The 27,113-nt window shown below is 42.7% G+C and overlaps 1 protein-coding gene across 2 annotated transcripts in view; it reads right to left on the bottom strand.

Annotated features, from left to right (window-relative positions):
• Nalf1 (NALCN channel auxiliary factor 1) overlaps positions 1–20,841 on the bottom strand; it is a 455,112-nt gene extending 434,271 nt beyond the window's left edge. For both annotated transcript variants that reach the window (XM_070002634.1, XM_070002635.1), the window contains exon 1: positions 19,184–20,841. In XM_070002634.1, coding sequence (XP_069858735.1) covers positions 19,184–20,185 — 1,002 coding nt within the window. In that variant the 5' untranslated portion in view covers positions 20,186–20,841. The remainder of the gene's footprint in view (positions 1–19,183) is intronic.
• Positions 20,842–27,113: the final 6,272 nt, after the last annotated feature.

Here is a 27,113-nt window from a genome sequence, read left to right as displayed (position 1 = left end):
AGCTTACCATTCCATGCAAGATATCCAAGAAGATCAAGTACTCCACTTGGGGGCAAATTCATTAAGATATTTAATTAATAAGTTTGCCCCAAATCACTGATTTCTTTGTGTGGGCATGGCCCCAGATGATATTGTACAGCTACTTAAAGATCATTTATTGGAAATTTAAAAAATTAAAGAACAACAACAACAAAACCAAGATGAAACCATCAAGGTCAGAAAGGTTAAGCATCATTTTTCCAGGAGTAGCTACACACTGCAACAACTCATTTCACATCTCCGAAATCACCAGAACAGCAACATAGCCACCTGATGACAAAGGCTCAATGGGAGGTGGGAAGACAGCTGACCACAGTCCGACTCTCCTTCTCCATACCGCCAGGCTATTTGCTCATGGACAATGCATTCCAAATTTGAAAAGCACCCTTCCCACACTGGGGTCTGACTTTCAGTGAAAATCGTTCTTTTATTCAGACTTAGACTATGTTAACTAATAATCTATGATGGTATAAAGAGGGAAAATACAACTGAAAACGGTCTTTAAAACCTCTGAACCCTTTAGCTTCTGTGGTCTAGGGAGTATGCCGCAGAATGTTTTTCTATACATATCACCACTTCATCTCTGCCATTCCCACCAGAGTTATAATCTGCTTTCTAACTACAAATATTTTTAAATCACAAGTGGAAAACACTATTAGTGATGTCAACTTTCTCTCCATTATAACACTATCCACAATAGTCTTACACAATCCATTATCCACAATGCCACTAATAATCTTTGGATCATTATCCTACAAGTGGGCAAATGATAGTGAACTTACATTTAACAAACACACACATATATTACATATTATATAATAATATGCATGTGATTATATGATGTATATATGATATATATAATACATAGTATGTTATCTATTTTATATATATATATATTAAATACATTTTATTCTAGAAAAGTGTAGGACCAGTCATAAGCATGTGTAAGATTCCCATGAGTCCTGACTATCTACATGGTGTCTTTACCATTCTGACATATTGAATCACTGCTCCCCTAATACACAGGATCCTCTCTGCTACGCTGAATATGAGACTGCTGATAAGTCTTGCTTCTCTCAGGAAAACTATTCATCAGTTCTAAGCTGGACTTTTCAAAGCCAGAAATCTGTCTCTTTTCTTTCTGCCATGAGACTCAAAATACTCTGGAAGGAGATTATTTGGTCAGATTGAAGACTAGAATGAAAATATTTAATTCGCATTTCCAACTCACAAGAGGCATAGAATGTTCAGGTGAAAGAGACCTACAGTACTTCCCTTCTTGACCCTAAAGATATGTTTTCTGTCTCCTTAACAAAGCTATAAAATCAACAAGAATTTGGGAAATTATTGCAAAGATAAATATGTAATAAAGATAAATGTGCTCTATCAAAGAGCACACAATCAAGGCAAACATGAAGTCTAGAGAACACTTGCCCTTCTAGCAGCAGTGAAAAGAAAGTAGTTAGCTAGTAGACACAGAGTGCTAGAAGAGGAATTCCAGGCCTCTCTTTATACAGCAGTTTCTCTAAAGTGCTTTCATGTTTATTTTAAATCCCACTGCTAAAACCTTTAATCTGAATTTGTTATCATGGCAGCTTTCCAAACAAGAGAGATTTCTATGGATGACTAAGTAGGCATATGAGATTACTGTCCTGTTCTAAATAAGTCAATCTTGTTATGAGAGTGATAAGTCACCACTTAGAAACTGCAAGTTCCAAAGAGTCATTAAGTTATCTCAAGCTACATTTTTAGAAAAACAGATTGTATTCTTCAAATGTTATTATGTAACATTTATTATTCTATAATTACAGCAAGTTTCTTAAATGAAAAAAAGTATTTCAAGGCAAATATCAGAATTGATTTTATGCATAAATAATTTTGAAAGACGAAAACTTGAAAAGCTTCCATTTCATTAATTTAGAATTCCATTTCTTCTAGGCATCATATGCCAAACTAAATTCTATTTACCTATGTCCCTGCAGTAAAATGCATTTGTATAAACTTATTTGTATTTAAAAATTTTGGTCTCTTACAATTGTAAGTTAATTATTTATCAAATATTTCTAGATTTGTGGACAGCATGAAACAAAAGTAAACATGTATCAGTGCCTGAGATGATTTTAAATTATGTGACATTATCTCTAATGGCCTAAAGAACAATGCAGTGGATAGATCTTTTGAAAGTAATGGATGAGAACATGGTTTCTAAGGTGTCCCAGGATACCTCCTGCTGTTCACCACCTTGTCTCATTCCCTCCCACTGAATGGTTGTTCCAGATCTGTGAGCTGCTTCTAGCAAACAGAATACAGAAAAGATGAGCGACATCATTTTCATAATTATGCCATGTAAGAATGAAACATCTGTCTTGCTGAGAAACTCTCTCCCTTGCTGCCTCTAAGAAAACAAGCTTCCAGAATGTGAGATGCTTTAGAGGGGACCACATGGCCGCATGCAGCGGACCAACCACCAGACAGAAGGCGCTGCAATACTCAGGTTGAGAGTCTGCACTGAGAGAATTCTGCTATTGCTGGGAGCTTAGAAGCTGACCTTTCCTTCAGTAGACTTCTAAATTAACCCTGGCCATGCCTGAGGACAGTTAAACTTTGTTAGGACTTCTGACACAGGAAAACAATGTAATCATAGACACAGCTGCTATACATTTCAATGTGGTGATTTGTTATGCAGCAACTGGTAACAAATACAATAAAACCCTCTTACCTTTTAAGCAAGAAAAAATGGAAGCTGTTTCTCTTTAGTCTAAAGATAAAGAAGGAAATAAATATGTTAGTCTCATTTTAGAATTACCTCTGAAAAACCGTGGCCAGCCTATTTAATAAAAAAGTCTCCTAAGTCATCTAAAGAACTGATGTTCTATTCTTTCATGAAATATATTAATTCCTCTTTCTAGTCTACCCATGTGTTAAGTAATGCCTTTTAATGATAGCATAACAGGGTTTCCTTTGGTGATTTCCAAGAATTTTGGCTTTTTAAATTTAATGTTATTGTAAAGATGCTGTACAGAGGGGTTACAGTCACATAAGTAAGACAATGAGTACATTTCTTGTCGAGCATTGTTACCCCCTCTTTGTTGTTCTTTGCACAATATTTTAAGCAGGTTGAGCATGGAAATTCGCACAAATACATGTTGCATGTTCCAAAGTGTGGTTTGTGACCATATCATAACATGATCACAGGCACACATTTTTAATATTTTCATGAAAGTGTACTACTTTTTCCAAAAGAACTGTAGAAACTCTGGCTTAGAGAATATTATGATAATTGCCCACTTGGAAATGTTTGATGCTGCAAATGTAAACAAGCCAATTTCCAGAGGACTAGTTCACTACGCTTTCTTGATTAAACAACACCACCAAAATATGAGGATTTCCAACGAAGTTTCCCAGATAATTCAGTCTTAGGACTTCTTTTTCCTTTAAAAGCATCAGCAGATATGTTTTGATGCATTGGTCTTTATGACAGTAGTTTTTCATTTTACTTGTCCTACACGGATCCACAGGAAAGCATATTTGTGTGATCCAGGAAATTTGTCTACCTGAAATCACCAGAGCATTCTGCTCTCTCTCTCTCTCCCCCCACGGCACTGTTCATATCGGGCCATAGCTTTTGCAGCTATGACATACGTCTTATGCACATTTCTGCATCTACTGTAGGAAGAAACAGAAGCGAGGTGCTGCTGAAGCTGTCTGTGTTGTTGAACTTTCTCAATATGGCAGCCTTGGGTGGGCTGAACATTTTACATCAAAGCCCAAGGCTTCAAGGGCACACTTCCCAGAAAACATCGCAAAAGCATAATTGCCTCTCACCTATGCCAGAAGTCACAGAGCCTCGTGTTGATGTGAGCTTTTGAGGCTGTCACAAGCAAGGCCAGGCATATTTGGGCGTAGTACTGGAGGAATCTACTTTTGTTTTATAACCACCACAAACACCCTGCTTTCTTTCTTTCCTTCTTCCCATGTAACTAGACAAAAGTGATGCAGCCATAATTCCTGACCCTGGGAAAGGTGTCAGGGTGACACTGACAAAGAAGCACTGGGTTTCGTGCAACTTAATAATGACAAGAAAACAATGCAAAAGAACGAATAGCCTTAGATATGGTCTAGCATATATGAACAGAATTTAAATTATAGGAGAGCTATCCACACATGTTGTTAAAAATTGTAAGCTAATCTCTTTAGTAATATTTTTTCCTTTAAAACTTTAAATGGTTGATAAAAAGAGTTTATAATTAAATATGTCCTTGTATGCATGTAGTGTGCAAAGTGATATTTTCAAACACATTGCCAGTGGGCTAGATTGCTTTTTTGACTACTTGATCTATGTAGATAACTTCTCAATAATAATAATTTTGCTGTTCGACAGGCTAGTGGCTCATGTCTGTAATCCTAATAATCTGGGAGACAGAGACTTGGAGAATCACAGTTCAAGTCCTACTTGGGCAAAAATTGAAAAGATCTCTCTCTCACACACACACACACACTCAATAGCTGAGTGTGGTCCTACATGCCTGTAATCCCAACTCTGTGGAAGCTGAGGCTAGGAGGGTCTCAATTTCAACCACCCTAAACCAAAAAAACAAAAAACAAAACTCATGAAACTCTACTCAATAACAAAGTTGGCAAAGAGATGCATACCTGTTGTTCCAGCTATGGTGATAGAAAGATAAATAGAAGGGTCATGGCTCTGACATGAAGTAAGACCCTATCTTAAAAAATAGCTGAAATAAAAATGAATGGAAATGGGTCTCCGATGAGCACAAAGCCTGTGTTCAACCCTCAGACCTCTTTTGGTGCTCTAGACATCCTAAGTAAGTTATTCGAATAGAATCTTCTAATAAAGAAAAAAAGTATATATGCTATTACACAGTTGATTGGGTAGCAAAATTTTCTTTCAGTCACTCTGTAAAATAGTCTTTGGCTTTAAATGTTAAGCCGAATCTTTTTGTTCACAATCTCTTCTTAATCTTTCTATCCAACATGGTAATGTTAGATATTTTCAGTTTCTTCAAACTCATTAACTAATCAGCAACAAACAGGAATGCCTATTCCTGCCATCTTTTAAATTTAGAAAACAATCAACATTAGTCCTAAAATTGCTTCTCTGGAAAGGATCACAGATGAACAGCTATTTCTTCATTTAAGTGGCCAGATTAAGGAAGCACACATCCCCCATTCCAAGCTATGGAGTAATTATAGTGCTGTTTATTATTTTCAAACCCATAATTAGCCATAAAGAAGCATGTTCAAATAAAATACTGTGTTTATATTTTCCATATCAAAAGCTCTGTTGTTCAACAACAAAGATATCAAACAACATATTTATAAGACTGGTATTTTGTAATTATCTGACTTAGAGTCTACTGTATTTTAAAGGAAAATCATCATATGCAGGCCAGCAGGATGACTTCAGGGGAAATTTCAGGACAGTCAGATTTCAAAGACCTGTGTACTTGTCTCTGAAAGGCTAAAAGTGAGAACATTTAGACAGGAAAGTCTGTTGCTGAGATCTTTTCCCACTAACAGGATTGGAGCACAGGAGCTTTAGGGTTAAGAGATTTACATGTCCTGTCATTTGTTCCTCACCCCCATGCATCTGGGAAGAAAAAGCAAATACTCACTGAAGTTTTCCTCAGATTACTTCTTTTCTTGCTTTAGTAATCATCCTGCGTAGATATAAATTTTGTACATTTTCCATTTCCCTGCCTGAGTCACACATGACAAAGTGCATACTTATTTAGTCCTTTCTGTAACTAGGTGCACTGTGGGATATCTTTTCTCTCACTGACTAAATTACTATTGCCATATAATAACAGGGCTCAAATTATCCAAGAACAGTTTCCACTAAAGATCTATTTTTAAAGAGCAATATTCATTTGTCCCTTCAGGATGGTCCTTTTTTTCCATGTAGGACACAAAAATGGTATGACAAAATGATTTCCCAGAGGAAATGAGCACAAATTAAGATATTAAAATGTTCTTCATATGGCATCCGTTAGTGTGTCAGGACAACAATTACCACATGCTTTGCAAACAGTCACAGCACTGGTTTTGAGAAAATGCAGTGTTCTCTCCACTGCAAAGAATTCTCAGTCCATCAAAGTTGACTGTTTCTTCAACAACAGCCATAGGCTGCTCCTGAAATGGTTCTCAACATTAACTGGAGAAATCAGAGAACTTAGATAAACAGCCCCTTAGGAATTGTCTTAATAATTCACTCCACGGAATGCAGCAGAATGACCCTGGTATGAAACACAGAAGAATAAGAACAGGTCGACAGCCACATGAATGAGCTTAGAATGGCAACAAACTACAATGACAACATGGTAGAACTCAGGAACTCTCCAAATCACTTTATGTATTCCTTCATCTATTTATAGTTCATTTCAAGATTTTTATCTTGCCCAGAATTTTTCAAATGTTAAACTATCTCTGTAATTTACTTGTATTAAACCAAACTACTTTCATATAAAGTAAGATTTCTAGTTTATCTACCCCAATCTTTATGCAGAAAACAATGCTGAGTGTTCCAAAGGTCCACTAGCTACAATGCTTTTGGATGATGCCAAGCAAGTTGTAAAAGTTGTGTGCTTTCATTTCTCAGCTTTTGCATTTGTTGGCTTAATGTGAACATTATGAGAAAATTCAATATCAATCTAAAGTGTAATATTGAATAACTGAGTCCATTTTCTAGACAAGGATTTACCAGATTTCTGACAGGTACTCAACAACAACAAAAAAAGATAATAAGAAAATTGGTCTTTCGAACCTTTGTTTTTGTCCCCAGGGTAGTTTTCTGTTATTTCTTTGCATCTCCTCTGCTGCCACAGAACTAGGGGAAGTTAGGAAAAACAAATAAAACTACATCTTTAATTAGCGCTTCATTTAAAGTTTCTACCTTTGGGGAGGATTAAGGCTTAGAGTCTCCCTTTTATAAAAATGAATCAATAGGAGAATATCAAAGATATCAACCCTTAAAAGATTTTTTTTTAAATTTATGAAAATAACCCAGTGTATAATTCACAAAACCCCTAATATTATAATTGAAATTTAAATGGATGAATACATTTGAATTACTTTCAATGTACAATAGAAAGTCTGAGACAATATAATAATTAATATGATTTCTTTATACAGATTTTGAAGTTACTTGGAAATGAGAAATTCATTCTTCAAAGACTAAGTAAAATACATGAAAAGAGGAAAGAAGTTGGGTACTGTTTTTGATATATATATATATATATATATATATATATATATATATATATATATATATATATCCCAGCACTCAGGAAGCAGAAGCAGAAGGATCCAGTTTGAGACCAGCTCAGTGTAAGAATGCAGCATGCATAAAATCATGGTTTCAATCCCCAATTCAGTTTTTTTAAAAAGATAAATAGCTGTTTTAAGTTAAATGTCACATGAAAGAATGATACGATTGATTTGTTTCACTCACTAAGTCATAAAAGTGATGAAACTCTTCGTCGGGTCAGTTATTTTAATCATTTCAGACAGCCAGTTCATTGCTGGAGAAGGCAAAGCATTGACCAAACAGTTGACAACTGTGAAAATTCAAACTCTAAATGTCCTGTGTATCCACCATGGAGCCAAACTATATGGACAGCAATTTTGTTCAGTCTAGGGTTCAAAAACATTGAATACAAATGAGCATTTGGTTTACAAAGTCAAACCCGAAACGACATGAAAGGATTCTTTTTTTCTATGTGACTCTTCACTTCTTAACATTTATTTAGAAACTCCCTGAGACAAATAGCACAGATATGAAACCCATCATAATTTGCCAACCCCCCAAAATCGATGAGATGTAAACACTCACATGAACACCAAGATCATTTACATTTGCACATGCCTTCCCTGTTTATTTTCTACTGTAGGATTCTCAGAACGTTCACCTGTCCACCAACCTCCTGCCTGAAGGCGCACAACAACCAGACTTGTATGCAGCACATGCAGGAGAACCCTGTTTTTAAATGGTTTAAGTTTCAGGTTGACCTTTAGAAAAGCATTTGTTTTTCTCCAGATAGCCTGGCACAGCTGATCTGATCCCTGAGGTAGAATTTATCATCAGTGCCTTAGAGAGAAAAAAAAATTATCTATCTGAAAACAAAGTTCAAGATCTCTGCCCATCTGTTGATCCAGCCTAGGAAACGATCATCTTGGTTTAGACACCAATTATGGAGGTCAGAAGGGTAATCTGATTTGTGCTTTCCACCAGCTAAGTGTGCAGGCAGTAAGCGAGGTAGCCTGGGCAGAGTGAAGCCGTCGCTCTTCAGCCTAGCCTGAGACCTGGATGAGGCACCTGACAGGCCCCATAAGTGCTCCTTCTGGTCCTCCTTTCAGCAAGTCTGGGAATGGACAGACCCGGCCTGTGTGAGAAGAGCTAGTGGAACAGCCATTGGAATCTGGACCCTCCTGATCCTTAGGACCTTGCCTATCCCTCAAGTGGCAAGATGATGCCAAGTGCATCATACCTGCTGTCTTCCACCCAGAGGACAGATAAGCCTAAGACTACATAAAAACTGATGGCAGTATGGGCAGTGTGATATAATAGTTGAATATACTTATGAGAGCAAGAGCCAGATATTCCTACCGCGGCACTCTGGCTATGCCATACTCCACTGGGGGGATACATGGAACGTGTCTGAACTTCTGTGAGCCTTAGAGAAGTTGCTGACAAAACCTGTCTGATGGGGCATGGTCTGGGATTGGTAGGGGCAAGGTCTAAGGGAGTTCACGTTGTCAGCACAGGACCTGGGATCAACAAGTGAAGTTCCATGAGGGGGAATGGATTCAATTCTGTTGAGAGTGTTCACGAAGAACTGGGTTGTGGGAATGGATTCCTGTGTGAACAGAAGTGGCAGTACAGAGGGAGTCCACAAAGGCTCCCTTCCCTGCATTCCTGGGGCCTTGCTGACTGCAGAGGAAAAGAATTCATTCTTGGCATTTGAAATAACAAAAACAATGCTCAAATATGGCTGAAGCCATGTTTAGTTCCCTTTGATCACAAGGAGAAGAACCAGGTTGTGCGTGTAGCGATTCAGAATGGTAAGCACTGACTAGAAAGCAGAGAAATAGTTCAACTTGCTAGGGAGGGGGGGAGGGGAAGTAGAAGAAAAATGAGGGAAGGGGCAACAAGTTTGATAAGAAATGTTCTAATTATTGCCTTACTTATGTACCTGTAACCCTTCTGTACATCACCTTGACAATAAAATAATAAATAAGAAAGAAAAAGGTTCTCTGGTTTGAATTTTACTATTGTGCCCAGCAGTAAGCACATCCTCTGTATAGGGCCACTTCTTCTGGAGGGTGTGGGGTCTGGGGTGGCACATTAGCGATCAGTCCTGCCTGTGTGTCCTGAAGCGTCCTGGAGAATGAGCAGCTTCTTTCCCACTGCACCTTTCCTCAGCACCCCGGGCAGCCCTGTGTGCTTCTGGAAAGAATGGGCTACTTTATGAGAATCTTCTTCCTTTCTGGTTTTGGGTTTTTTTTTTAACTGTATTTTTTTTTGTCTTTTCTTTTTTGGTACTGGGGATCGAACCCAGGACATTGCACTTGCTAGGCAATCGCTTTGCCACTGAGCTACATCCCAGCCCAATCTTCCTTTCGTAAGATCTCTCTGCCTGAAGCACCTACACAAGGAGCCTCAAAGTCACCCCGGGAGATAAGGAGGTCCTGGTGGGAAAGCTTCCCTTCCCCACGATGAGGCCCAACCAGCTAAGGAGCCCTGTTTTTAGTCTGCGCCTTTGCTCTCCCACAGAGAGCACTGTAATTCACCAGGCATGCACAGCCTGCAGTCTTCCTTTTGCCCTGATTGGACTTGGGTCTGTGTCTGGGTCATGTTTGCCACATCTGGTGGTTCTGGCTCAGGGCTAAGACTCTTATTTCCTGCCCCTCTTTCATCAGAACGAAGTAGGAATGTGGGGTGCACCAGCAACAACGGAACAACAAAAGCGATACAAAACCGGGATGCGGATGTGTAGACAAAGGTCTCATCTTTGAAAAGAAATCTGGAGACCCGTGAATGAACTACCTCATCCCACCCTTCCCCCAGGACTAGGTCTTCCCATCTACCAGAGGAGAGGGGGAGGCTGAGAAAGTCATCTCCATTTGTCTCCTCTGAAAGGCTATGAGAAAAGTGGCCCACGCACCTTTGTTTAGGTCATCTAATATCCACTTACTCTAAGACTCAGCATGGACAAGTTTTAATCTGAAAAAGCTTATTTTATTCTAGAATCATTCAATAATTAGTCATTCAATGATTTAGTCATGATTCCAGAGAAACAGGATGAATGCAGATGTGACAAATCAGGATTACCCTACATATAATACAAAGACTATCAAACTCATGAGTGTTGTTTACCAGATATTTGATACAATATCTCACATCAGGGCAGTATTAATTTGTCTAATCTTTCCCATAGGTCTTAAGAACTCTCTACCTATGATCTAGGTGAGACAATTGACTTCCTAAAATCTTGAAAGTAAATCCTTGTGTTTATGTAAAACAAGTGACGAAAGGAAGGGTTTGGGAGGCACCATAGCATCTACAAGATGTATTCTGGAGCTGCCACCACCATTAATTGTACTGAATCTGACTTCGTCCATCCCTCACTGACATCTGGACGTCAGATCAGCAGTAACAACTATTGTGAAGTCCTTTTCATCATCAATCATTTCTTTCCTCACACTCACATCTACTTCCCCCATGTACTATGTTCTCTTTGCAGTGCCACACTTAGGGAAAGGGTAATTTGGACTTGCCTCTATGCTTTAGTTCTAAGCCATACCTTAATGCATCATTTTGGTCTCACTTCTCGCCATTCTCTCACAACCATTCTTGTAAGGTCACCAACATGTAAGCTCCAAATGCAGGGACCTATAGGACACCTTCCTCCTACATGTCTTTTCTGTAATGGGGAGCACATTTCACTGGTTCTGTATCTTTCTCGCCATTTTGCTGGAAAGTTCCCCAGAAGCCGCGCAGTAAAACCCTGGTCCCCAAGCTGGCACTATTAGAAAGTAATGGAAGTTTAAGTGGCGAGGCCTAGCTGGAATTTGTGTTTGTATTAGAGTGCCTCCTCTGTTCTTTGTCTATGTCCCAGCGACGCGGTTCTGATATGAGCTGTGGCCAGTACTGTCCCCAAGCCAGCAGACTAACCAGTCACAGACTAAACCTCTGACACATTGAGCCAACATGTCTTGTCTTCTTAACATCATTATCGGAAGTGCTTGTGACAGTAAAGGAAAGCTGACTTAGCATCCTAGGCCTTTCAAATCATCACTGCCTCACAGCTTTACCCCTCCCCTCTCTCTTTTTCTTCTCTGCATTCTTTGTTTCTTCTCAGTCTGCCCATGGTCTCTTTTCAGACTTAAATGTTCTTCCTCAAGATTCATCTTTCGCATTCTCTTGACATTATCCACTTTTGTTGAATCACATAAATCTGTGCCCACGGCTGCCAGACCAAATCTACATTTCACGCCCACTCGCGCTACTCCAGTGGTACACTACCCTAGCCTTAGCTCCAACAATTTTCTCCTTGCCCAAATACCGATCTCAGTCACAATCCATGCTCTCTCTTGTGCTTCCTATCTCCTAAGTGGATCTACATTTGTCCAGTTTCATGTTTTATCAAGCTGGATTCAGACATCCCTTCCACATACCACTAACCTTTAAATGTTGGAGTGTAGATTTCAGAAATCTCCCCCCAATTCTTCTCCACGTCCTTAGCCCTGCCATCACGTAGAATTTCCCGTTCAATGTAATTGCTACCAGTAATGTGCAGTAGCAATTACATTGTTGGCAAATTAAAATTAAATACAACTGGAATTTATTCTAAGCTAATTTTTGAGAAAAACACATCATCTTAAACCAAGCTGATTAAAATCCTCGTGCTGGTATTTTTACCACACAGATACTGAAAGTTAAAATTGACCATGGAATGGGAGATTGTCTAAAGTCAATGATCAGTGTTGCTCCAGACATACTTCCTTCGTCCTTCTCATTTATCTTATTGCATAGTACAGATTAAGCCAGTCCCTACTCCTGCCCAATGTCTGTGTGGCACTTTTATTCCTCAAAGTGACTACTTGGAAATGGGTTCTAGAAAGAGTTCAAAAAGATGAAGTGAGGTCCTCAGGGCAGGTCTGTACCCCAAGAGGACTGAGGTCCTTATACAGAGATGGGAATATCCCTTCGTACCAGTCTTCATAAGAAAGACTGTGTGGGATACAATTAAAAAGGGCCATTATCCAGGAATGAAGCCCTCGCCAGAACCAGTCTGTAACCTCCTTGATCATAGACTCATTCCCCAGAACTGTGGGATAACCTAGTCCATGTCATTTTTCTCATATCCTCAGCTGCTGAACTTGCCAATTCAGTGTGAAATACCTTACATCTCCAAAGTTTCCTTTCGTCTCACCAAAGTTTATACAAATGCTTGCTGTGACTTGCCCCAAGTGTGAAATCCAACCATCCACTCAGCCGTGCATCTTACATCTTCAAAATGCTGTACCTGGCCCTCTGTCCAGCTGCCCCGGACTCTAAATGTTGTCCTCTTAGCTTGCCACGTCATCTACAAAATGTGTCCAATGAAAAACTCATAGCAAATAGAAGAAGTAAACCATGTGAGAAGTATTCATGGACTTCTTATTATACTAATGTAATGCTTTGGGATGCTTGTGGATGCTAAAAACCAAAAGGAAAGAGAAAACATTTAAGGTGAATGTTGTATTTGATATTCCAACTCTGTTATGACCTGGGGGCATTCTGCTTTTCCTGTTCTTGCTTCTCTCAACTGTGAAATTTGTGGCACGTTTTCTCCGGTGTAGACATGAGGAGCGTTCCTGATTTCTATAAGGCTCTAAACTTTGCTAGCTACTGTTGATGCCAAGTCCAGCATTTAAATTTGAGTGACTCAAGTCATTTTCTGTGAATTATACCTGGTCATCTTTGCTCTTTTACACCTTATTTTAATTGCCTCTCCCAAAAGACAAATGCAATGATAATAATTCAGTATGAAGAGACAGACCACTCAAAAGGAAGAACAGGGAAGACAAAGAATTCTGAGCTGTGGGTTCCCTGTAGGACACAGGCCCTGAGACATAGATTCCAATAGCAGAGAAGGACACATCCACGGAACAGCAATGGCACAGCCAGGGGTCAGCAAGAAGGCCCCTGTACAAGCAGGGGAGAAAGCTGAGAGGAAAAGTCAACATTTTCATGGTTTGGATAAAACCCATTTTCCCTGTTGTGAAGGATGGAGGAGCTATCATACAAATCCTCACCTATGAACCTCCAAGTTATTATTTCATTCACTCTTGCCCAGAGGAGTAGATCTTAAACAGACATGAATGATGCCTGTGTTGCGGGACTTTTGCCATCTTACCTTTGTTTGTACATGTGTCAAAGGAGACACAGGCCAGGGGAAATAAAAATTATATTTCAACACTTTAAACATCTAAGAATGAAATGTTCCCATGCACGTTAATGAGGACACAGGTAAACAGCCCTTGTTTGGAGGATTAAAGAAGCAAATCAAACTAGAATATCTTATTGAGGAAGTTGTATGTGGGTTATATATAATAACTTATTATTATATATGATTTATAATAAAATTTAGCATCTTATAACCTAAAATTGAAAAGAATAATAAAATAATACCTACATTATGCAGAATAATATGTTTGTTTTAAACTTAATTCTTAAATTAAGCTTGGTTAACATATGTGAATATCTACTCATTTGTACCTTCACCAAAACTCCATGGATGCCATCTAGATATGTTATAGAAGTTAAGTCAAAGAAGAAGCTATGGCTTGTCAATTCAGTGAAATAAAAAAGAGCAACTTTCTAGATTTAAAGAAGTAACCAGATAAAGAAAGAATAACTGTGAGTCAGGTGAAATGTTACAAATGTTACAATGAATTTTCTCCTAAGATCAGCTATGCACCTTTGAAAATGTCTAAATTATGCTAACAGTGGAATATAATAAAATTAGAAGTAAAATGGGGCAGGAGTTCCTCTAATCAGATGTTTATTAGCCACTTAATTTCTGTGCCCCTGCATTCAGCACAGGGGTTGAGCAGCAGTGAAACAACTCAATTCAGCAAGAGAAACTCAATCAACAGCACCATCTTTGAACATATGAAATTCTGGCCTGCTACCTAGCTATCTCCTGCCCACCCTGCCATCCAGTCTACACCTTCTAATCTACTTCCTCATTCTAGTCCCTGCATATATTCTTGTCCCCTGTCCTCTCTGGACCTGTGTTGACTGCTGTCAGTATTTTCACAAAACACCCATGCTCTTCTCTCAGGGGGAACTCGTTAGTTTTCACTTCTCATCACAGCACTGATCCTCAACCTCACCAGAACCTACCACCAGCAGGGGTATACCAGATCCATGAGAGCAGCATCTCTAGGAACAGGGCTCCTACGCCTCACTATTTGCAAAGATCCCCAGGAAATTCCAGGGTGAGGGTCTGAGTTCATTGATATTGAAGAAAAAGCTTTATGATAACAAACCAATATTAAATGACAAAGTATTTGGTGTCTAGTCATCATGAAATTGGAAGAACATAAGATAGCTTTTGTTTAAATGGAGAAATTCAAGCAATTAGTTCAAATAATTCTGCCTAAAACAATTCTTTCTTTGAAACTGTTATCTGTGTTATATGTGTTCTCAGCTGTTTAATCCAGCAAGAAAGATTGTCTTAGTGGGCTGTGATTTACAAGCCTGAGGATTCCTCTTGTCCCATTACCTCTGCACTCTAACTCAACTGCATATGCAGACACTGACCTCACCTAATAAAAGTGATTCAGACGAGCACATGCCAGCATTTAGGTTACGCCCTATATAGCTGCAAATCTGACACAGTTGCAAGTCCAAAGCGAAAATATTTATTGTTTGCTCTGTAACACAATAGGCATTTGATGTGAAGGCAGAATGTTGGGTGTTTCCATTTAAGCACAAAATAATCTCAACCAGCAGTTATAAAGAACAAACATACACAAATAAGCATAAATCTGAGTCATGAAAATAATTACAATAACACCTTTGCCCTTATAAATTGTCGTATTTGTAGCTACAGTAATCATGCTTCCTGGCCTTGCTACTCAAACCTGTAGAAAAGCCATTCGACTGTACGTAGATGCAGAAATCATACAGGAGGGAGATGCAAAAGAGATGTGTTTGTGGTTGTGTGCTCTACATGACATAATCTGTACAGCAGCACTTAATCAACAGTGAAATGATATCTTAGGTTCCCAATTTTTAATGGAAAGAATGGAGAGGATATTGATTTTCCCTTAAATCTATAATGTATGACACTAAAATAAATAAGGATTTTTTTTTTCAAACTGCATGTTATGTAACCCAAACTCTGCCTGCTCCAACAGGGACATGTGGACAGTGTCTTTAATAAGAAAGTCTCAAATATAGTGATAGTTACAGGTCCCTGATATCCACCAGATGACCTTGTGGCTGATGTCTGTTAAGCAGAAATAAGCAATATAAATTGCTTCCAAATGACATTATAAAAAGTAACAATGTGAAAATGCATGTGTTCTTGACAGTATCAAGACTAGAATTTATGCTCAGGTGACCAAAGGCCAAAGTTGCAATGACCTATGTTATAAATTAATCTCAAACCCACTTTCACTGATCATTTATCTGAGAGCATCTTGAATAAGTAAAGCTACCAGGGACTAGAAAGGTTGCCTAGAACACAAAAGTTTGCATCCCTAAATATTTTGTTTCCATAGTATTTATTTACTAACACACTTGGGAGCTGAAGAGTTCCATATGTAAGAGAAAAAATATTGAAAGCATGAAGATGATAGACATTTCTAAATTTTTTAGCTGCAAATATTGCATGTTTCATATTGCCTGCCAACTTGAAGACTGACATATTTGTCAAATTCTTACTATATATCAAGTTATTATTTTGAATACCGCCACAAACTAAAGGAAAAATCATTGCTAAAATTGTTGCTGCCTAATTCATAAAACATTCCAGCTTAAATGAAGAAGGACAAGAAAGATATGCAACAAGTTTTGTTCAATAATTCCCCATATATGCAGATATTCACTCATTAGAATTATTCCAGCTATTTCCCACAATATTAAAATTATTATCAGGTTCAAATGAATCCTGTGATATGATATAAAGTTTACTCAAGTTAAATTTGCTGTATTTGATTCTCAATACTGTAAATTCAAGGCCATATTATCTTGTATTTGTTTCTCTTATTTTGTGTTTTGAGGCTGTGTCTCACTATGTAACATTTTGGCTTAGAATTCTCTATGTAGTACAGGCTGGCCTCAAACTTGACATCCTCATCTCTCACCTGAGTGCTGGAATTATGAGGTTGTGTCATCACACCTGGCTTCAGGAACTGTAATTCTATTGGATCTGTTTTAAGTTTTTTTTTTAATAAAAATTGATCAACAGCTCTTTAGAATTTATACAAGAATTAGTTAATGTATTTTATTGTAAATATGTCAATTTTCCATGGGAGAGACTATGAAGATAGACCATGACAATACATCCTAACTCTAAAAAGCTAGAAATAATCAAATCAATCATTTAATTATACTCAAGTATAAAAAATGTTACTATATTGGTCCTAAAATATAAAACACACTAATTGGTAGTGTTGATATGATTTTAAGTATCCTATCTCTACATCTTTGACAACTATATTAATAAATATATCCTTGTTTTTATGAATATATTACCAATTAAATAGAGGTAGTGCATTTACTTTTCATCTATCTAATGATTTTAGTGCTGCCTTAAAAGTCGAAAATTTTGCATAAAACGTGTATCTTGAACAAGGCTCCTGATGATAACCACTTCATAATTACAGTTATGTTGGAAATCAGCAAAAGTGGTCAGAAAGCGACACAGACAGAATCTGCAAAGAAAACATAAAACATTGTAAACCATGTGCTGCAGTTTGTAATGGGCATGTTTGTGCCTTTTTTCAGAATCAAAATAGGGAAATTATACCTTAAACTAAGGGCCTCTGCTTATATTTTCTTTCTACATATAACCAGCTGATTTGTGAATCTTAAGCCAAGAACACTATCACTTTAATTTGATATTGTGATTTTTGAAAATGGCTATTACGAAACACATGTTTCCAACTGACCAAAAAAAAAATGATTCTTCTACCACCAGGAAACATTTACAGGATGTAGCAGTAAATAAACTTTGTATGGTATTGCGAAACTAAAACATCTACATTTACTTTTCAGAATAAAGTAGAAATTTTAAAGGAGTTTGGATTTTTATAATGTACTTTTGTATATGTAGTTAACAACAACTTTATACAAAAACACAATTCTGATGTGTTCCGTAACATTATAAATATATTTACAATGTATTTATTTTATAGTGTCACAAGCGTCATGCTGAGAATTAATCTGGGTCAAGGGGAAGCAAAACATTTTAAATGTTTGTTTGGACATTTGAACAAAGATAAACTTGAGGTATTTAAAAATATGCTGCAGTCTGTTGACAATGCAGACTCTTTTAAGTATGAGCTATGCAAGTTGCAATTGCTAGAAATTTCAAGAGCTTACATGAAGGGGATTTTACAGATTCAAATTATTACTACCTCTCTTATACACAATATATACTGGAATCTCCATCAATGACACAGACTCACAATGATGACTTCCAAGGTGCTTCTGGACTTACTGCTAATAAAACCAGGTCAGCCCGAGTTTGACTTGTCAAAAGCACAATTAGTGAACCCAAAGTAAAATACGGGCCTTGAGTTACATTCATTTAAAATAGGGAACCCTCCACCAAGTTCTCTTGTTGAAGCATCACAGACCCCTGTGATCCTATATCCCCCATAGTTGAATTTTCCCAGTCGCCAAGGCAAATGAGACAAGGGTCCTGCTGCTCTGCTGTGTAAGGTTTAGCAAAGACATGGAAGAGGGAAAGTGAGCTGTCTTATTTCTTTTGACAAGTAATACTATTTCATCAAGGGTTTTAATAAGTTATCTCTTGGGAGAGGGAGTAGAGGTTAACAGAGATTCTGTTATCATCCTCCCCCACCCCCCCCCCCACCTCCCGCCACTAAAGGTCACTACAGTGTCCTCTTCTTCCACACTAGCCCTGCGAATCGAGTTTCAGCACCATGGACAGTACCCTCTTCAGTGGCCCAGGGTTATTTACACCAATTCTTAGAATCTGAAATCCATTTCCCCTTTGTTACCCAGCGAAGGTCACATTCCTCTTTCAACAGGAAGATCTTGAACCTAATAACCGGCTTGGAGGTATTAGGCAACTTATAATTCATAGCATCAATGAATTCATCCAAGTAATTACATAAGGTCTTTGACTGAGTAACCTATCACTGCTAATCAATCACTAGATACCTAATGTCAACGTCTTAACTTTTGATGGGTCTTGAACCAAAGGCTATACAAACCTCTAAGGGCGAACAGAGAGCTTAGGGGGTGTAGATGCAAGATCAGGTAGGCCCTGAGCGCCCGTCCGACGGACTGGACCAGAGGTATGCTTGGAATAACTCGTAAATGTTGTCGCTCTTCTACACAACCAGCCGCACTTCCTCTGCTTCTCCCGGGGCGGCCAACTTCATGATGTCACTCTTGGAGGAGCCGGGAGTGAAGTCGGTCTCAAGACACAAGGCCAGGCTCCCCTGCCCGTATCCGCCCCGTCTGTGGCCCTACCCACGCCCGCCCTGTCTGAGCCCCTGGGCCCGCCAGCCTGCAGTCTCATCCCCCTGCTCTCGCCTCACCGGCCAAGGAGCAAACCCTATCCCCAAAGAGCTGCCTCCGAGTTCCAGCCAACTGCACCCCTGGGAGGAAGCCCACTCTCCACGGAAAACCGAGGGCTTCCCTCCTCTTCGAGGGTCCTGAGAGAGAGCCAGCGGCCGACCTGCCGCGCAGACCCCCGGGGCTGCCAGTCCGAGAAACAACCACAAGAGCCAGAAGCCCAGAGCCCCCCGTGTGTGGCTTAGGACCCACACCGACCACGCACGCAGAGAGAGGGAGGGGGAGATAGCAGACGTGCGGGACAAGGGCGGAGGGGGGGGCGGAGAGAGATCCCCACCGAGCCCCGGCTCCTACCTTACAGTCCTCGGGGCAGGACTTGACCGAGTACTCGTCCGACTGCAAGTACTTGTGCAGCACGCTTTCGAACTCCTCGTACTTCTCCTGAGCGTGGTGGTCGTAGTCTTGGTACGCCTCGACGCACTGCCGGCAGGCGGTGGTCTCCCCGCCCTCGGTGAGCGCCACGTCTAGGCTGCAGTTCAAGGTGTTGGGGCTGGACAGCCCGGAGAACAACTCCCAGAGTGTGTAGGAATTACAAAAGGAGAGGTAAAAATCCGACAGGTTCCAGCCGGGGGGCGGCGGCGGCTGCGCCCGGCCCGCACCCGCCGGGCCCCGGCTCCAGTTCCGGGCGCACACGGAGTCCGCGCTGTCCACCGTGAAGCACTGGCCCGAGCTGCCCGGCGGGTAGCACGACTCCAGGCGCCACACGGGCTTGGCCGAGTTCCCCGGGAACCCGGCCTGCCTCCGGCGGGTGCTCTTGCCTCGGTTGCCCTTGCCGCCGCCGCCGCCTCCGGGGGAGGGGGGCAGGGTGGGGGATGAGGAGGAGGAGGAGGAGGAGGAGGCGGCGGCGGCGGAGAGGAGTCTGTGTGCCGCCGCTGCCGCCGGGGCGCCGGGCGCGGACGCCCCCTCCATCCCCGCCAGGAGCGCGGGCCACGAGGGTTCCGGCTGCCCGGGCTGCTGCTGTTGCTGCTGCTGCTGCTGCTGCTGCCGGTGCTGCTGCTGCTGCCGGTGCTGCTGCTGCTGGTGGTGGTGCTGCTGCTGCCGGTGCTGCTGTTGCTGCTGCTGCTGCTGGTGCTGCTGCTGCTGCTCCTTGTCCCGGGCCCGGGTCAGCTTGGCCTCGGCACAGAACCACAAGTGATCAGACAGCAGGACCGTGAAAAACAAGAGGGACGCCAGCGAGAGTCGCCATTTCTGAGCCCGCTCCGAGTCGATGAACGGCTTCTCGTTCTCCCGGGGCGCAGCCAACCAGAGCTTCAAGCGGTCGTCATAATGCCGACACATCCAGGCACCCCTGGTCATATTTTGGGGAGGCACAGCCCGGGCCGGCTCCACCGGGGGGGCTCCGGGGCCGGGGAGGCCTCAAGATGCATGGACTTGGAGCTTGGAGTTCCTTCTCCCCTCCTCCCGGTCTCTTTCCCCCCTCTCTCCCTTCTCTTTCCCTCTCTCTCTCTCTTTCCCCTCTCTCTCTTTCCCTCTCTCTCTCTCTTTCTTCCTCTCTTTCTCTTTCTCTCTCTCCTCTCTCTTTTGCCTACATAAATATTACCAGGCTTGGGAGGATGATCTGAATTGATCCCGACCTAACCACCAGCCGACTCCATCCTCTGCACAGTGGGAACAATGATGGAGAAGAGAGAGAGAGAGAGAGAGAGAGAGAGAGAGAGAGAGAGAGAGAGAGAGAGAGAGAGAGAGAGAGAGAGAGAGAGAGAGAGAGAGAGAGAGAGAGAGAGAGAGAGAGTGGGGCCAGGGAGGCTGAGGCTGGCGCTGGCCGGCGGCGGCTCGGGGTGGGCGCGGGCTGCTAGGTGGCGCGGCGTGGCGTGGCGGGGCGCTGGCTCCGGTCACCCCGGCACCGTCAGCGCGCGGGTCTCCATGGCCCCGCGGCGGGCAGCCCGCTGTCCCCCGCCCGGGGCATGCCGCGTCTCCGCTGCCCACTGACGGCGCCTGGCGCGCCTCCCCTCCCCTCCTCCTCCTCCCTCTCCTCCTCCTCCTCCTCCTCGCCTCCTCCTCCTCCTCGTCGTCGTCGTCGTCCTCCTCCTTGTCCTCCTCCTTCCTTTTCTTCTCCTCTCGCGTCTCCTCCGCCGCCCGAGCCTACGTGTCGCGGCCGCTGACCGAGTCCGGAGTCGGGGCGGCCGCCGCCGGCTGCGCTCGCCCGGCCCCGCACCCCCCGCCCCGCGCTCCCGCCGCCGCCGCCGCCGGTGCTGCTGCGGGTCTGCCCTCGGGCGCCGCCGCCACCGCCTCCCCGAGTACTCGGGGCCGAAACGCCTGCGCCAGGCCTCCGGAGCCCGCGGTCATCTTCAGGCCCCCGGGCTAAGTTGCCGCCATCTTCGTCCCGGAGAGCCACTTTTTTGGGGGGAGCGCCGGGCTGTGCGTCATCTCCTCCCGCGCCGAGGTCTCTCCATCCTGGCGCAGTGGCGACGGCGGCGGGGCCCGGGGAGGAGGGCGCGGAGGACGCGGCGCGGTGGGGAGGGAGGGAAGGGGGCTGAGCGCGCCCCGGCCCCCGGACCGCCACGCCACGCCACGCCACGCCCCTCGGCCGCCTCGGTCACCACCCGTCTGTCGTGTCCGCTGGGGGAAAGTCCGGGATGGAGGACGCGCGCTCGCAGGTCCCGGGTGGGGCCAGAGGTGGGGGTGTCGCCCTCCCTCCCGGCTGCTGGGTAGGCCTGGAGGGCTGGGGGTGATGGACTTCAGCCGGGGGATGGAGGACACGGGAGGGGCGAGGTGACATTGGCAGCCTGACCACGTGCGGGGCACCCCTGGACGGACACGGTCCCCCACCCCCGGGCTCCCCGCGACCTCCGCTGTCCGCGGCGCGCGCAGTGCGGGGCTCTCTGCGCCCCGGGCCGGTGCGCGCTCGCGTGGCTGAGTGTGTATGAGCGCCCGGCGTCGGGGCACAGCGTGCGTGTATGGTGTGTCCGCGCGTATCCTCGCGTGTCCGCGAGAGCAGCTCGGGACCGCGACCTGCGTCCAGGCACACGCACTTCCACCCGAGTTCTCCTGTGCTCAAGAGAGCCGTGGAGATGCGGGGAGGGCGGGAAAGACGCGAGTTTGCCGGGGCGCCCAACTTGCCGCGCCTCGTCACCCAGTGGTGGCCGATCGGCCGCCCCCAAGGGGCGCTCCCCTCCGCCCCACCGCGCGGCGCGGGGCGGCGGGGGGGGGGGGGGGCGCCGGACAGGGGCGGCGCGCGGGCTGCAGTCCGGGGCTCTAGTGCCCCTTAGCGTCTGCTCTAGGAGTTTACAGACGTGCTGGGGAAATCCTGGGGTCCCCTCCTTCCCGGATAACCCTCCCCCCGGGGTGGGGGCGTTCCTGTGATCAGAAGACTCTGTGTCCGGCGTAGTCCTGGGGTGGAAAGGTGCGCGCGATGCCCGGCCCTGCCCCGCGCACAAGCTCGCGGGTTTCGGGGTGATCCACCCACTGGGCGCACAGAGCTCAGCCCTTTCGAATCAGGGCCCCCCAGGTCTGAGAGAACCACGTGAGAAAGCCAAGGGTGAGGCTTCCCGGCTAATGGGTAGGGGTGCTGAGGGACTGGGTGTTTCCAATGGGAAGCAGAAGCTGCAGACCGTGGGCGCGGGACTCTGGGCACACTGGAGCGCATGCCCGCGCCACCCACTGCCACGCTTGCCCCAGGCCAGGTGGATGGTCGCATGTCTGCTAACGTCTCACAGACCACTCACAGTGCCATCCTAGCACTTTGGATTTCAGTGCCTAGGATTGCTGACTCTTGCAAGCATTTTTCTTCATACGTCTATGAACATTGGTTTTTATGAACCCGATTGTTTCCCGGGCAACCATCGACACTTTATTTGTGTTGACCTCAGTCATCCTGGCACTTCATCAACGAAAATGTGTGTGTGTGTGTGTGTGTGTGTGTGTGTGTGTGTGTGTGTGTGTGAATATAGTCACACGAAATGATTCTCTTACAAATGCTGTCTGTGTATTGCGACACAGCAATTGGAAAAGTCCGAGTGAGCCAGGCACGGAGGCTCACACTTGTAGTTCCTACTCCGGGCCTGCGAGAGTAGGTGGCAGGAAGGTCCAGGGAGCCCAAGTGTTCCTGGCACCGAGTGAAACAAAGGCACTGTCCCCAGAAAATCGCCATTGCCACACTAGATGTAAGAACTAGTTCTATTCCCCAATGATTTTTCATTTTGTGTTACTGATGTATTAAAAATGACCATTTTATTTTGTATTACCAGTCCCTTATTTTGTGATATTTATTTTTTTCATGTTCTGAATGCTTGAAACATGATAGAATTCACTCTTAATCATACTGATACATTCTCCTTTCAACATTCGAAATCAGAAGTACACAAATTTCAGTGAGGACTCAAATTAGGAGTATGCCACAATCTAAGGAATAAGAGAAGTTTAAAAATACAAATAATGTATAAAATTTAAAGTCTACATTTCCTAAACATAAAAGAAGCAGACAGATCTGTTAGTTTTAATCTCATTATTATGCAGATTTAGCTGAATTATGTGTCAGAAAATATTTCAATGATACAAATACTGCCATAAAACAGTAGAGTTCAAATCTGATTTCTACAGATCATTTTGTCTTATTTTTAGTAATCTTCGCCTTGCCTCCCCTCCCCCGGCCCCATGCTTCTCATGAATTAGCACATTTTAAAATGATGCCTTTGGGGAGGGGGTTAGAACAGGGAAAATAATCTACCCATAGGCAACTCCATCTTTGCTTGCTTCCAGTTGGCTCTGGAGTGAACTGTAGAAAAACGCAGGATGAAAGATCTAGCTGAGCTCCAGAAGCTAAGATAAGGGAAGGTCAGGAAACGCCAAGCAGCTGGAGGGAATAGAAATCTCTGAGGATTAGTGACTTGGGATAGTTCAGTGACTTTCATTTGGATTTCGAGAGGGCTTTCATGGAAAGGCATTGGGCATTGACTGGAATCATTCTGGAATGATTCTTTCAGAAGAAGCCAAGGGCATTTTGGAAAGACAGGGCTCAAGGTCTCAGGGCACTGGAAGACCGAGGGACCACCACTCTGTTGGGATCCGATGGAGTCCAGGGAATCTGGCTGCGGTTCCACCATGAACAACACCGTGTGTTAAAAGAAAGTGTTTTTTTTTTTTTTTCTTCTGCAAAGGATTGGGAGGCACTAATGAAATATAGATCATTACTTGACTGCTCATTTTCATTAACAACCCTCCCCACCAAAATAAAAATGAGAAATATGTTCAAAGAAGGTGTTGACTAGATTAATAAATGTTGATTTGTATTAGCTTATCAAGTAAAATATTGCACATTGGAAAATAAGATCCAATAGCTTGTCTGAGTGTAGGTTTCATTTATCAGGAGAAGCAGGCTGTGGAGTCTAGAAACTCCCACGTAGGTTCTACATCAGAGCATGACTAATAGGATAAAGAAATTTAACTGCACCAGTGTGTTTCAGAAGGCTTTGGAATAGTAGAGTTGAGCTGCAAATGTATTATATTGTGGGATGTGGTCCAAGGATGTACTTTGAACAAAAAATTACAAAACTGATCCACATATATATCATGGCACCATGTTTACCTTTCAGGCTGTCAGGTATGCTTATATGCTTTGAAGACCATGTTCTTCACTTTTTAAACAGGGCCTGTTTTCCAGAGTGTTTGTATTTTAACTAAATGGCTAAATGTGTTATGTGTTAGAAGGAGATACGCTCTTTCTTCTATAAACATAATGATAGCATTGCTATCTTCTCAAATATCAAATATCATTCCTCACACTTTAACTAATACCTGTCCAATAAGTTAATCATAGGGAAATTGTCAAAGTAAGAAGACTTAGCTCCTCAATTGTATAAACAATTGTTTTGCTCGGTCTTGAATGCCTTTTGGATGCACACATGGAGCCACTTTTGTTATTCTTATATAAATTTTGTTTTCCAATTACAAGTGGCTATAGGTTCCTCTGATTTACATATTGATCTAGAGAAGGAATTTGGGGTATTCACTAACTGAAAAGTCTTGACCAACATACCTGCTTTTATTAAAGTGAATTCAAGCACAAAGAGTTAATAATAGATCGTATGCTTATCTACAAAGTAAGACAAGCTTATTAAGTCCCCTGTCATTTGCTCATGCAAGCCTCACCTTAAGACAAAAAGCAGACTCTTGTTCCAGCAGATCCGAAGGCTTTAGTTGGTTAGCAGGGAGGGTGAGTATATCCAGGTCTCTAGGCAACCTAGTTTCCACCAAGACTTGATCAGGCTAATATGGCAGAATAAGAATTTCCTGTCTGTGTTTTTCCATTGTGCTGTACCTGCGTGACTTTCAAACTCTGGTGGGCAGAGTCAGGTGAGGACTTCATAAACATGTTCTCCTCCCAAAAACCTGCTTCAACAGAATTAGGATCAGCTCTGCGGAAATTCTATGCATAATGAATCCTACAATTTCCTACAACCAGTGCATCCTTCTGCCCACAGGGTTTGGTTCTGCTGATACAGGTAGTCCTTCTTAGTGAAATGAGGGAATGTGCTCTGACTTCTAAACCAGCAAGTGTAGGAGAATGCAGTGGTATTCATCATCAGGATTAAGAGGTAGCACCTATATAATTAGTTCACAGGCAGTTTTCATAGACTGCATGTATAATAAACCTAACACCACACTAAAATCTACTAAAATCTACATTATCATCTTCACCAAAGAAATTACATGCAAAACATTGCTGGGAGAAAGTATGTTACACACACACACACACACACACACACACACACACACACACACACACACACACACTTGTTCAGAAAGAAAAGTAGCATTTAATCAAGCGAAGGCAGATGTATAGAAACAAAGAGAACTCACTGACAAGAAGATAATTGGGCAGTAGGAAAGATATAGAAAGTATAGATAGATGGAAACTTGTCCCTGATCCTTTAATTCATCACCACCCCAAGTTGTGATTATTTTTTCCAGAAGGAAAGCACCCTGAGAAGAGAGAAAACATACTTCCCTGGGATGCTTACATAGTCGCTCATATTCGGGGGACTCAATTTTATTTCAAACTTCCTGAGGGAATACAGATTGTTCTACAACAGGACTCAACAATTCTAGTCTTAATTGCAGTTCAAGTCACCCAACAGAACTGTTAACAAATTAATGAAATATTTTAAAGGAGAACATTTAGTCATTAATTTGGGGGTAATGATTTTACAATAGCAGGTATTAGACAAAATTGTTCAAAAGGATGGTAAAGATCACTGTCAACATCAGTGTGCTTTTGTGGGAGTGGTTAATGGTATACACTATCAGGGAATTTTCATATCAAAATGAAAGAATAGACTCACTTTAGTTTGGTTTCATCTAGTTTGGTTTCATCAAAGAAGGATGTGAGTGGGGCCTGAAAAGTAGGTATGACAAATGGAGTGGGTGAGCTGGGAATGGTGGCTCATAACTGTAATCCCTGCTCTCAGGAGGTAAAGGCAGAAGAGTCAGCAGATTGAGCCCAGCTTGGGCTTCATAGTGAGAAACTCTGTCCCCAGACAAAAAGAGGGAAGAGGAAGAAGAGGTGGATGAGGAGGCAGAAGAGGAAGAGGAGGAGGAAGAGGAGGAGGAGGAAGTTGTTGATGATGAGAACAATAGCTCTCATGGCAACAAAGCTTCTAATATCCAATTCACACACAGAAAGCTCTTTAAATAACACTCCTGTCTAACAACTGAGAGTATAAAATACGTTACTTTATATGCTAGTTTAATGCTTGTGGATCTAAATTAATACATGAAGTATTATAGGATTAGACATTTGGCTATTTAACTTTCTTTCTTTCTTTCTTTCTTTCTTTCTTTCTTTCTTTCTTTCTTTCTTTCTTTCTTTCTTTCTTTCTTTCTTTCTTTCTTTCTTTCCTTCTTTCTTTCTTTCTTTCTTTCTTTCTGTCAGTCCTGGGCTTGAACTCAGGTAGGTCCTAGGCACTGTCCCTGAGTTCTTTTTACCCAAAGGTGCTCTACCACTTAAGTTACAGTACCACTTCTAGTTTTCTGGAGATAAGATTCTCAATGGCTTTCTTACCCAGGCTAGCTTTGACTCGTGATCCTCAGATCTCAGTCTCCTGAGTAGCTAGGGTCACAGGAGTGAGACACTAGCACCCAGCTAGGATATTTAACTTCTTATCCTCATATTTGACAAATGCAAAACTCATTGGAAGTCATTTGGGGTAAGACTCTGATTCACAGGAATAGATGGGCTTTTGACACCATGTTGGGAGTTGTCCTATATTGAAACATACATAGTTCA

The sequence above is a fragment of the Dipodomys merriami genome, unplaced genomic scaffold (assembly GCF_024711535.1).
Source record: "Dipodomys merriami isolate MVZ:Mamm:240054 unplaced genomic scaffold, mDipMer1.0.p SCAF_6, whole genome shotgun sequence".
Classification (NCBI taxonomy): domain Eukaryota; kingdom Metazoa; phylum Chordata; class Mammalia; order Rodentia; family Heteromyidae; genus Dipodomys; species Dipodomys merriami.
Note: the sequence above shows the minus strand (reverse complement) of the source record. Positions and strands in the feature narration are given on the sequence as shown.